The sequence below is a fragment of the Salvelinus fontinalis genome, chromosome 15 (genome assembly GCF_029448725.1).
Source record: "Salvelinus fontinalis isolate EN_2023a chromosome 15, ASM2944872v1, whole genome shotgun sequence".
Classification (NCBI taxonomy): Eukaryota; Metazoa; Chordata; class Actinopteri; order Salmoniformes; family Salmonidae; genus Salvelinus; species Salvelinus fontinalis.
Window position 1 is genome coordinate 43,391,551 of NC_074679.1, and position 13,231 is coordinate 43,404,781.

Here is a 13,231-nt window from a genome sequence, read left to right on the forward strand (position 1 = left end):
CATTGAATTTTGTCCAGCAGTTGATACGTTGGCCATCATCGTGCTGTTGTTATGCCACCATAATGGGAGGCTTTGAACATTCTAGAATAATAATAGTACAGGTTTGTTTTTCGAAGCAAGTCGTTTATTGAAGGTCACATGCTGAACTGATGACTGACACACTTGGGCGGCAGGTAGCCTAGCGGTTAGACCGTTGGGCCAGTAACCGAACGGTCGCTGGTTCGAATACCCAAGCCGACAAGGTGAAAAATCGGTCGATGTGCCCTTGAGCAAGGCACTTAACCCTTATTTGCTCCAGGGGCACCGTACTACAATGGATGACCCTGTAAAACAACACAGTTCACTGCACCTGTGACAAATTATTATTATTATTATTATATATTTTTGTGTCTGGAGGCATCGCCTGATTAGGTAGATCCATCCCAGATCACACACTCAAAGAGACACCAGGGCTTGGAGCTAACGCAGCCATGGAGGGTAGCTTCATCTGTATGGGTAATGAGGTTTGGGTCTGTGTCAATAAAGCTCAACTCCCTCTACCCTCCACTCTCCCTCTCCCCTCCCAATCCAGCCAGCTGCTCACCTCACAGCAGAGACCAGACCCCCCCCCCCCCCCCTCTCACTCCTCAGGATCTCAGAGGGAAAGGGAGATGGCATTTTTCTGCCCAGAGACAGCGACTCTCCCCTCAGCATCAAAATGAGGAGCTAGCTGCCTCCCTGCCTGGCTGACGCACACACACACACACACACACACACACACACACACACACACACACACACACACACACTTGCGTAAACACACACACACACACTTGCGTAAACACACACACAGAGCAGCCCTAGTGGGCTTTTCTCACTGAGCTGCTGCATTGATTCTGAGTTCTGGTAGGAATCTGTCAAGCCTCAGTACCCTCTCTCTAACTCTTATTTCTTGTTCTGTCTGGATAGCTGGCATGGTGCTACAGAAATACAGAAGGAGAGGAGAAAGTGGGATCTGCATAATGTGGTCTACCCTCTGATTATATCGCTCTGCCGTTCTCATTTCCATAGCTGATGAAGTCAAATCAAATTGTGTTTGTCACATGCTTCGTAGACGAGAGGTGTCGACTAACAGTGAAATGCTGACTTACGGGCCCTTATCCAACAATGCAGAGTTAAAGATTAAAATAAAAAGTAAAAATAGCATGGCTAGATGTAGGGAGTAGAGAAACAAGTATATTGATCTGTTGTGATGATGACACAGTACAGTATATTAGGGATATACTAGATCATCTGGTTCCAAGTGTATGTTCATATGGGTAGACAGACAATGCTCTAGTCTAGTGGATATAGCTAGCTACCGGTTTAGTTAACATGAACAGTACGCACCCATTCATGTTATTGTGACACATACTTAATAGTCTTGTTAGTGTTTCCTCATATGGAAACATATCAAGCGCTGTGTTATGAGTTTACGTTGATATGATTGAGTGTCCTGGGAAGAGCAATAATGTGTGATTTATGTTATGTGGTGTGGATGGGGGATATGTACATTCCGTTGGTAAGTAGGGACGTTGGCTGCAAGCTCCAGCACGGTAACGCATCCATGTGTTACAGGGACACCACAGAAGAAGTCAGGATTAAGAAGACAGTGGATGCATGGATCAACGCCCTGAGTAAGGATATCCAGGTGAGTCAGTCAGAAGGTCACCTTGAGTCATTTCAGTTGGTTTGTTCCAACTGCCATTTTGTTTTTGGTCCAGTTGGATCAGCATATGGTGCACAACATTCATGTCCAATTGAATGATGCTTGATCAAAGTGTCTTATGAACACCCGACACCCCATAAGATATTACATTTCATTGACATTACTCTAAGTAGTATGCCAGAGTGGTATGCGATCCAGAAAACTATATTTTTCAAGTCAAGTCTTTCAACTTATTTTCAACCCTTAGTCCTCCTCTGAGAGATCAAAATAATCCATGCAATTTGGTTTAAATGCTCCGTGCTGTTTGAAAGTAAATATCTCGGCCACAAAAGCCGTGAGGGACTGAGTTCAGCCGCCCTTTTTTCTAGGCTTTGCAGCAGAGAGCATATTCCAACTTGTTCTCTCTTTTTTTTCTCGTTTTTGAAAATTGCTTTCTGGCACAGTTGAGAATTGACTCAAACTCAGAGTTGATGGTAGGTTCACAATTTCACTGCGGTAGAAGAAGAGTAATGCTCCATAAAAAGAAGTGCGTTTGAGCAGCGGTACAGGCTGCTGACTGTGCCAAATAAATGTCCCCAGGCTTTCAGGTCCTCAAGTCCAAATATCTACAGTACCAGTCAAAAGTTTGGGCACACCTATTCATTCCAGGGTTTTTCTTTATTTTTTTGCTATTTTCTACGTTGTAGAATAATAGTGAAGGCATCAAAACTATAAAATAATCATGTAGTAACCAAAAAAGTGTTGAAACAAATCAAAATATATTTTATATTTGAGATTCTTCAAAATAGCCACCCTTTGCCTTGAGGAGAGCTTTGCACACTCATTGCATTCTCTCAACCAGCTTCATGCGGTAGTCACCTGGAATGCATTTCAATTAACAGGTGTGTCTTGTTAAAAGTACATTTGTGGAATTTATTTCCTTCTTAATGCATTTGTGCCAATCAGTTGTGTTGTGATAAGGTAGGGGTGGTATACAGAAGATAGCCCTATTTGGTAAAAGTCCATATTATGGCAAGAACAGCTCAAATGAGCAAAGAGAAATGACAGTCCATCATTACTTTAAGACATGAAGGTCAGTCAATCTGGAAAATTTCAAGAAGTTTCTTCAAGTGCAGTCGTAAAAACCATCAAGAGCTATGATGAAACTGGCTCTCATGAATCAGGCCTTTATGGTCGAATTGCTGCAAAGAAACCACTACTAAAGGACACCAATGAGAAGAAGAGACTCGCTTGGGCCAAGAAACACAACCAATGGACATTAGATCGGTGGAAATCTGTCTTTTGGTTCCAACCGCAGTGTCTTTGTGAGTAGGTGAACGAATTATCTCCGCATGTGTGGTTCCCGTGAAGCATGGAGGAGGAGGTGTGATGGCGTAGTGGTGCTTTGCTGGTAACACTGTTTAGAATTCAAGGCACGCGTTACCAGCATGGCTACCACATCATTCTGCAGCCATACGCCATTCTATCTGGTTTGCGCTTATTGGGACTGTCATTTGTTTTTCAACAGGACAATAACCCAACACACCTCCAGGCTGTGTAAGGGCTATTTGACCAAGAAGCAGAGTGATGGAGTGTTGCATCAGGTGACCTGGCCTCCACAATCACCCGACCTCAACCAAATTGAGATGGTTTGGGATGAGTTGGACCGCAGAGTCCAAAAAAAGAGCAGCCAACAAGTGCTCAGCACATGTGGGAACTTTCAAGACTGTTGGAAAAGCATTCCAGGTGAAGCTGGTTGAGAGAATGCCAAGAGTGTGCAATGCTGTCATCAAGGCAAAGGGTGGCTACTTTGAGGAATCTAAAATCTCAAATATATTTTGATTTGCTTTAGCACTTTTTTTGGTTACTACATGATTCCATATGTGTTATGTCATAGTTTTGATGTCTTCGCTATTATTTTACAATGTAGAAAAGGTCAGCTAAGAACAAATTCTTATTTACATTGACGGCCTACCCCAAACCCTAACCTGGACGACGCTGGGCTAGTTGTGCGCTGCCCTATGGGACTCCCAATCACGTCTGGTTGTGATACAGCCTGGAATCTTCACTATTATTCTACAATGTAGAAAATATATATATATTTTTTTACCCTTGAATGAGTAAATGTGACCAAACTGTTGACTGGTACTGTATATAATTAATCTGCTGAAACTGAAGAAATTTGTTTCAATTACGGTCATGGAATGCATCCTAAATGGCACCCTGTTCCCTCTATAGTGCACTACTTTTGTAGTGTTACTTGTCTGTAGCATCTGAATCCATCGTCTTTGTGAGAGGCTTTCAGTCTTAGCTGAAGAAGACAATTACCATTTCTGAACAAATGACTATCCTAGATAGAGCACTAAATGCTGTCCTCAAGTCAATCCGCCGTTGCTTGGTTGTTTTTTTGCAGGCCGATATCACGAAAGAAGACCTTGTTGCTCAGACGAGAGCTAAAGACAAAGTCAAAGAGTCTGTTGCTGCTGCCGCCATGTTGCTCCAGAAAGACAGAGGGACCAAGAAGGACACCGCCACCTTTAGGCTTAATGACGTGAAGAGCAAGATTCAGACTGGTGGGCCTCGAGCAGCAGGAAGTAAGCCCTGTCAGAGAGCAGGCAGAGGACAGACAGAAAGCACTGAGGAGCTGAACAACAAACGCAAACACACCACTGGCCCCAATGTGAGGCTGAGACCATCTCCATCTCAACAGGTGGTGAGCGACATGACAGCACTGAACCTACTCTCTATTCCCTATATAGTGCACTACTTTTGACCAGGGCACTATATAGGGAATAGGGTGCCATTTGGGACAAAGACGACTGCTCCCCTGCCAGCTCTCAGCCTCTCAGCTCGATAAATTCAGCCTCTGACAGCACTGAACCATACTGAACTTCATTTCACTCATCACCAGACAATTAGCAGCGTGACATCACAGCCCGTATCTGTACTGTCTCTTTGAACACAACTTTCTGTCTTTGCTTTTCTGAACCCCTGTATTTACTTATGTCATCTATTTTAGTGTTGCCTGACTTATCGACGGGAACCGAACAACAAAGTAGGCACCCCACTCCGTCGCACGTCTTGCTAATCTTCCCATCTGGATACAAACACTGCTTTTCTGAAGCTTCCGCCACGTCCATTTAACTAAATGAGGTTTTCTAACTGGCCATATGTTTCCTCCCACATTGATAAGAAGCAACCAGACAAAGAACGAGCCTGCTTATCTCCAAGTTGCATACCTTTTTTGCTTAATGGCCGACCGCGTTGCCATGAGCCCAAGAACAACATAGAGAACCTAGCAACCAGGACAGTGCTTAGTTTAGTTTAACCCTGTGTCAGCTCTATCCACTTACAACTCTCAGTTTCAATTTTTATGGGGTCACATATACAGCGGGTGTAAAACAGGTCAGTGACATGCTTAACTTGCCAGCTCTTTCCCAACAATGCACAATAAAGCTAGTAACATACATACGAAATAAAGCATGTGAAATGGCAGAGAAGAAGAAAATAAATATGAGAATGCAGTTATACAGGTCTTCTATACAGGTCAGTGCAGTATCCATGGCCGTTACTTTGTGTAGAAACCTGTTAGGTGTTCTCTTTATTACTCAAACACAGGAAGGAAAAGCCACACAGACAGCACTTCAGATATAAGGTTGAATGTCCAACAGAAAATAGCTTGAGGCTGAGAAAAACATCACTCGGTACAAGAATCAGTGGCGCTGAAGTGCAAAAAGTAGCTTCATCGGTTCCACAGACAGACAGACAGACACACACACACACACACACACACACACACACACACACACACACACACACACACACACACACACACACACACACACACACACACACACACACACACACACACACACACACACACACACACAGTAGTGTTTGATAGTGTATTCCTATTACAGAGTCAGTGTGGAGAGATGAAGTCAAACCAGGATGGAGAGGAGTATTTGGTGAAACTGTATGGGAAGGCTCTGTACGAAGGCAATCGGAGGACACTGAAGAAAGGGCCCTATCTCCGATTCAACTCTCCCTCCCCAAAGTCCAAAGCCCCGCGGCCAAGAGTGGTAGAGAGTGTGAGAGGTGAGTGGTAGAGAGTGTGAGAGGTGAGTGGTAGAGAGTGTGAGAGGTGAGTGGTAGAGAGTGTGAGAGGTGAGTGGTAGAGAGTGTAGGAGAGTGGTAGAAGGTGTGAGTGGTAGAGAGTTTGAGAGGAGAGTGGGTGAGAGGTGAGTGGCTCACCAGAGAGCTCAACAGGCTTATGTCTTCCCACAGTTGTTCATGTGACGTGTTCTCTCTGTCTCTTTCTTTAGAACTTAATCACACGCTCTCTCACTCTCACTCTCTCTCTCTCTCTCTCTCTCTCTCGCCTCTCACACCTCCCTCCCTCCTCTCTCACCTCCCTCCTCTCTCACATTCCTCCCTCCCTCCAGGGGTGAAGATGAAGTCATCGAAGACCCAGACCAGTCTCCCCCATGGACGGTCAGTCTCCTCTCCCCTGTACCCGGCCGTACCCAGTGAACCTCAGTACATCTTCAGCCCGACCCGTGGAGGAACCCAGTACCACCCTGGGACCTCGCTGGAGGGGTACCTCATCCCCATGGCCATCCCACTGGGTGAGACAGGACTCTACCTGGGGCTGATATACCCATTTTACACCACCGTTCCGACCCTTATTGTTCTAACTCGGACACCAATTCCAATTTTCCCATTGGAAGCTAGCTAACACAACTCTCTTGTTGACATCGGTCTTATTTTCACCCCTTTCTCTACTGTTTGTTGGCTGTGCCTCGAAGGCCATCTAGCTCCTCACTGCAATTAAATGGTTCCCGGGCTGACCTATTATAGGAGTGTGGTGCCTCAGTGTGTGGTGTGCCACTCTGTTCGTCTCCATCCTCTCTCAGCTGAAAGGTCACTGGATTGTGACACAGACCAAACACACACTGGCACAAAGTAATGTTGAGGGGAGACGAGGAATCTAAAGGCCTTAATTAGTATTACAATGAAGCTTCTCAGTTTAAAACTTAATTATAGCTTCTTTTCCCTCCCTCTTTTTCTAATTCCGAACCTCTATTTGAATAAACTGCAAGTCGATCCTGGCTCTCTCATTTGTTTGAGGAGCTGCATCTGATAGACTGCTTTCTCAGGCAATAGTCATTTTGCTTATTGAAAGCTTTTTGGCGTAGCGAGTTCTATTTTTTATTTTTTTACCTTTATTTAACTAGGCAAGTCAGTTAAGAACAAATTCTTATTTTCAATGACGGCCTAGGAACAGTGGGTTAACTGCCTTGTTCAAGGGCAGAATGACAGATTTGTACCTTGTCAGCTCAGGGATTCGAACTTGCAACCTTTCGGTTACTAGTCCAACGCTCTAACCACTAGGCTACGCTGCCTATACGTTTTATGACCTCGCCTAAACTTCTATTAACATTCGTTGAATTTATATCGTTATTTTGAGAAATATGTTGTTGTTTTTTTGTGTAAAAATGTATGAGAATATCCTCAGCACCTCCACACAAAAAGCTAAATGAGCATTTCTGATAGGAGCTACAGTAATAACCTGTAATTGGCCAGCAGCCAAGTAAAATTAATGACGCGTCGTATCCGAAATGGAATCAAATTGAATTAAATCAAATATTTTTGTTCAAACAACGGGAGATCGTTTGTCTCTTGTCTCCTGTCTGCTTTGTTGACCTCAAGTGCCGGTGGGGTTTTTCAGACGGAGAGAACAAAAGAAATCCGGTAATAGCATCTGCAATGCAGTGTCTCTCTCATTACTGTGTTAGAGAGAGGGAGAACTCTCTAATACAGACTCATCCCCATGTGTTAGTGGGACACACAAACACACACACTTGTTAGTGTTGGGGCTTATTTGGGAGTGTCTTGATGGTTCCCTCTCAAGGACAATGAAGGGTGATTTATCAGTGTGTCTGTCTGCATGGGGGTTTGCCTGATTCCTACCACCGCAGCATTGTAATGCAGTCCCATAGTAAAGCTCTATAGCTGTTATGCAGTCTATAAGTCTGGGTAGCTAATTCTGACAATTACGTTCCTATAGCAGCATATATATATATAATCAATGTCATACATGTATCATTTGAATACTCTTTGCGCCGGTGAGACAGTGAACCCAGTGCAGCCAGTCAGAGTAGAGTACTCTGTAGGGATCCTAACTAAGCCTTTTAACTAAGCAGATTTTGTTTATAGATTTTATTGCTGACAGTCGGAAGGTAGAGAGGGAGACCGAGAGTAGGGGCAGAGGGCACGTGTGGTCTGGAGTCTGCAGCAGTACCACTAGACCAGACTCTGCCACTCCTAAATAAGTAGGCCTGAGATGAAAGTTTCTGGCTCCCATTAATAACTGATGAGGATGGTAACTTAGTATGTCTGGAAGGGGTTAGGACTGGGAGAGCAGAGCAGAGCAGTCGGTCTGAGTGTGTGTGTTCGCTAGTCAGAGACAGAGTGTCACGTTGTGAGGGTATAGATTAGAGCTGGCCTAATTCTTCTTCTCTGGCTGTGCATCCCCGGGGAGGGAGGAGGCCTCCAGGAGCCTGCCAGCCCTTTCATCTGCTGCAGATGCTCCCACTCTCACTCCCTCCGACACACAGAGGCACAGCTCAGGACAGCCAGCTAGCTCACTGACTGCCCCCCCCCCCCCGCCCCCCTCTCTCGGTTTCTCTCTCTCGCTCTCTCTCTCTCTCTCTCTCTCTCTCTCTCACTCACTTAACACCGCAGGGCAGGTTGCCCTCCCCTCCCCTGCAAGCCGGTTTTAGGAAGTTGTGCAAGAAGAAGTTTCTGGGGTTTGCAGTCAAGGCGTAAAATAAGCAGCCTCATCCCATTGTGTATGTGCTGGAGACAAGTCTTCTATCAGAGTGGTCAGACAGACACATTGGAATCTGTGTGCTGCTTTTCTTGCTTATGAACCCCGTAGGTATCACTGTACAGCAGCAAGGCCACACTTTCCTTAAAATCCCTCCACACACTGAGTTCTTTGTTTCCCATCTCGTGCATGTTGTTGGCCACTGGGTTTGAATAACAACATTCTGTGTCAGTTCATCTGTTCCTTGTGTCTCATTATCTGCTATTTTGGCTTGGTGCTCCTTCCAGTTCTATTTACATTCAACCCGTCTTGGGGCGAGGAGGACGACTGCAAATTAGCTGGGATGGTTTTCCTATACTGCCAGCAGTTACACAACCGACCAACCCTGCCCACGTGTTTTCCATAAAAAGTACTTGCACATTCCGAATGACTCAGAGCCACTTGCTCTGAATGAACGAACAAAAAAAGAAGTCACCCTTTTTGGATGCCCTTCAGCCAAATTATGGAAATCATAAAGCTTATGTTTCCCCAGCTACGGGCTCAGAGCTGGATAAACAGCTTTCTGTAGTCCGCTGTGCGCTGAGCAGATTTACGTTAATGTAATCCTGTGTGTTATATTACAGGGTAGTTGGGGTGGGGGGGGTTTTAGGGCTGGGCTGCATGGCCACGTGTCTCTTAATATCTTAATAGGAGTTAACTCATCAACAGAAGCCTTCACCAACGAGTCTAATAACAAATTATACAACCAAACTACACTCTGTCTGAACTTATTAGCTAGCTAGTTTCCCCAAACTCCTCCTCGCCAAACAGATGCCAAACTTTGCGAGCGCCGAGCGGCGCGGGTCCAATGGGCGGCGTCCCAGGTTGGCAGATGTGTGGAGGACAAAAGAGTGATGTGTGAGAGTTATTATTTAGGATGTCGTTTACAGCCCTCCTCTTCCCACAACGAAACCGAACAGCAGCTCAGGAGAAATAAGAGCCAGGTGTGCTCACTGTTCTTGGCGCTTGGTGCTTTCCACAGGCGGAGCGAGCCAGCCATGGGAGGAGAGCAGCTCTCCTCTTAGCACGCCCAGCACGTAATGCTCTTCACTGTTCACTACCCCCGTGTTGTGTAAATACGGTTGAGATATTATCTGCTCTGCATCAAGGGGATATACTCTATGAGCTGGACGGGAGAGACAGAGAGTGGAGGAGAACGAGAGAGAGACGTACCCCTCCCTCTTCTTAAGTGCATCTAGCTGCGATATTCTAGCCTCCCCTTGCATGTATCATCATACGCTAGTGCTTGAAACAACAAACAACTGCTTTTTTCCCTTGGTGACTTTTCGTTGACGGTAGCTCAGTGCCATGATATAACCAACCACCAGTGTTTAACAGTATTGCCTAGACACTTAGCAGGAAGTACCTCTTCAGCATACGGTTTAGTTTGATGTTGGTGTCGGCGGCCTTTTGGGTCTTGTGTGTCTAATTGAGACCGTATTTGACATGTCTCCCTCTCTCTACCTCCAGGCCAGCCCAGAGTGGATGGATTGGCCCCCCAGCCCTCCCGTGTCCTCATCAGTGATTGGCCAGTGACCACCTCCATGCCCCCCTCCCCACCCAGACCGGCCCCTGCCCCCCGCAAACCCACCGTGGCCGTGCCGGAGGTGAAGTCTGGCCCGAGGAGAAGACAACCACAGCTCCAAGTGCAAGTAAGGCTCAGCCTCATTGGTCAGCATCGATATCTGCCTGGTTGCGGACAATCATCCCAAATGTAATGGCGTTGTTGTGTGGACTGTGTAGTCTATATTTGAATCATGCGTCTGAAATCTCTCTGAATGCACCAGGTTCAGCCCAGTGTGAATATCGAGCCCCACACGCCAACTCCAACCCCCAGCCAGAGCCCAGCTCCCTCTCCACCACCACCTCCTGCTGCTGTTCCTCCTCCAGACATACAGGTACATTAACACCCCAATGAGAAATGTGACATACTTGTCTCCCCCCACCCACCCCCTAGGCAGCTGCGTGAAGGCCCAGTATTATGCAGTAACATAATGTAACATTATGCTGTAATGGGCTCAGCCTCAAAAACATCCATCAATCAGCATTTAGACCAGGCCAGTGAAACGTGTGGTTGTACTACGGTGTGCAGCCAGGACTGCACTCAGCCAGGACTGCACTCAGCCTTTCCACACTCCCCAGGACAAAAGACACCCCCCCCTGCTTGCCCCCAGACCGGGACTCCCTTCTTGCTGAGTCCACAGACTGGGGTAGAAAAGGAGCATTGAGTGAGAGGTGTAACAGTAGCCGTATGGGGATAGAAAGGAGGGAGTGGTCCCAGGACTGGGGGTTGTCCGTGCCTGCCGTGATGCCTGCTCCTGTTCTGTAGACACCAGTGTTTCTTGCCTGCTAACGTTTCCACAGGATGCATCCCAAATGGCACCCTATTCCCTATATAGAGCTCCACTTTTGATTAGAGCCCTATGCACTATATAGGGAATAGGGTGCCAGTCTCTCCCAGACTGTTTGATTCATGACGCCGCTAGCCTTCCTCAGTAATGTCTCCATGCTGGACTGGCTGTGATGGTGTTGTGGGAAGAGGGCCTATAATGTATCCCGTATAGTAGCTTGTGGCAGACCATTCACTGGCTATAGATGGCAGTTTGGCCCTCTGAGCTTGGCCCTGCTCCAGACCGCGGGGGCTTCTGATGGCTTATAGGAGAGTTTTTTTCTCTTCATGCAGCACAGCACATTTTTTTGCAATGTGTGTGTGTGTGTGTGTGTGTGTGTGTGTGTGTGTGTGTGTGTGTGTGTGTGTGTGTGTGTGTGTGTGTGTGTGTGGAAGTGAATGATTAATAAGACTCACAGGAGGTTGGTGGCAGCTTAATTGGCGAGGACGGGCTCGTGGTAATGGCTGGAGCGGAAAGAGTGGAACGGTATCGATCACATGGTTTCCGGGTCTTTGATGCCATTCTATTCGCTCCGTTCCAGACATTATTATGAGGCGTCCTCCCCTCAGCAGCCTCCTCTGACAAGACTGTGGTGGAGCCTGCCAGGCTGCGGTGCTGCTCACACTTAAAGGCCCCGGCCACTCACTCTCTCTCTCTCTTACAAATTCAACTCCGCTCCAGTCAGGCAGGCACATATGGTTGCCTGGCAACGGATGTGGGTTATCAATCTCTGTGCTTGCAGTGGGAGTCAGTCGATGCAAGGACAAAGCAGTGCTGTAGAGGTATGGCTGATGCCTGACTGCTGCAGTGAGCATCCTTCCTCCTCCTCATAATACTGCTTGTCACATACCAGTTATGCTGATTGCAGCTTTGGTTATGTTCTAGAATTGCTGAAAGATTCCTGGAGTCGGCTATCCAGTGTCCGCTGGTGATCTAAATGTGTTCTCATTCCTATCACCGTCCTGGCAGGAATGTCTTTGTCATGAGCACTCCTTCAGTTGAGTCATGTCTTGCTATGTACTTGACATTCTAGCATTCCACACTGTCTGAGGGCTACTTTTGAGAGATTAAAAATGCCCGCTCCGCTGTTCTTTGGTTATCAGTTTAGTTTAGAACGTCGTAGACCTGTGTTTGTTCATTTTCTTTGAAGTCTAGCCACTGAGCAGGGATGTGTCTTTTAAGTGTGGGTGGCCGTTTTCTTCCTCTGTCTCACTGAGGTAGTAGTGGATCACCTGGCCACTATTGGCCTGATCTGTCCGGTCCATCTCACCCCATCCCCTCTCACCACCTCTCTCGCCCCCACTCTTCCTCTAGTCCCCCCCCCCCCCCGTGCTGACTGAGTGGAATGATAATGTGTTGGTGTGGTTCTGTGCCTCTCTCTCTGCAACACTCTGCCCTCCAAGTCCTGGAGCTTTATCCGCAGTCCACAACAAACACCGCAGCTCTCAGTTCTCTCACACTCACTCACCTACCGCCACAGATGGCCCAATCCAACCCAGACGGCCCAATACAACACAGCACACACATAGTTGCACTGGTAACAAACAAACTCAGCAGTGAACACTCATTAGCACAATGGTATTCCTAAATAATGACCAAATTCCTTACCCGGTAGCCTAATAGCACCTGTCAATCAAATGGTGTCAGTCTGTTAAATGTTAACCTCTGCTACTCTGTATATTACTGGCATGCTGCAAGGGGAGTCAATGGGAAATGAATCAGGTATTTGAACCAAGCGTGTTTTTGTGTGTGTTTACTACAGCAACCAGTGCATATGTCCCATGTATCACAGGCCTCTCAATCAGTCATAGCAGTGTGTTTTCTGCTGAATACGGAGGCTTCTCTCTCCTGTAATCCTGTGCTGTGTGGGACAGTATGTGAATAAACCCGGTGCCAAACACTGGTTTCAGTCTGAGCCACGGTTAGCTCCTTGAACTAATGTAATAAACCTTCCAAGTTGATTCGGAGACCACACTACATGGGGTGAGTGCACTGTATGTAGGGAATAATCAAGAACACCGCTGAATGGTGCAAGTATTGGTACCTCCTGCGATCACGCCGAAAGAAGTCACTGCGCTTGAAGAACAGTTGTGTTTTTCCTATCATAGATTCAATATTTGGCCGGGCGGGACTCGGCGAGAGGCTACCGCAGATTTTCGAACGGCCCGTTGCGTTGGATTGATCGGGTTGTACTTTATGAATGGAAAGCGTTGAGTTGAACGCGCTTCATAATTGTCTCTCCCAGGGCGTTGTTGTTTATTGTTTACGGTCAATAGCCGTACACAAATCTTAGAATGTCACCAC

The 13,231-nt window shown here is 46.7% G+C and overlaps 1 protein-coding gene across 2 annotated transcripts in view; it reads left to right on the forward strand.

Annotated features, from left to right (window-relative positions):
* Positions 1 to 13,231, forward strand: part of kiaa0586 (KIAA0586 ortholog) — a 110,481-nt gene that overhangs the window by 54,068 nt on the left and 43,182 nt on the right. Inside the window, exons 13-18 of one of the 2 annotated variants that reach the window (XM_055863913.1) lie at positions 1,597 to 1,669; positions 4,080 to 4,379; positions 5,587 to 5,764; positions 6,112 to 6,294; positions 10,008 to 10,189; positions 10,325 to 10,435. In XM_055863913.1, the coding sequence (XP_055719888.1) occupies positions 1,597 to 1,669; positions 4,080 to 4,379; positions 5,587 to 5,764; positions 6,112 to 6,294; positions 10,008 to 10,189; positions 10,325 to 10,435 (1,027 nt within the window). The remainder of the gene's footprint in view (positions 1 to 1,596; positions 1,670 to 4,079; positions 4,380 to 5,586; positions 5,765 to 6,111; positions 6,295 to 10,007; positions 10,190 to 10,324; positions 10,436 to 13,231) is intronic. The other variant, XM_055863914.1, reaches the window with a different exon arrangement.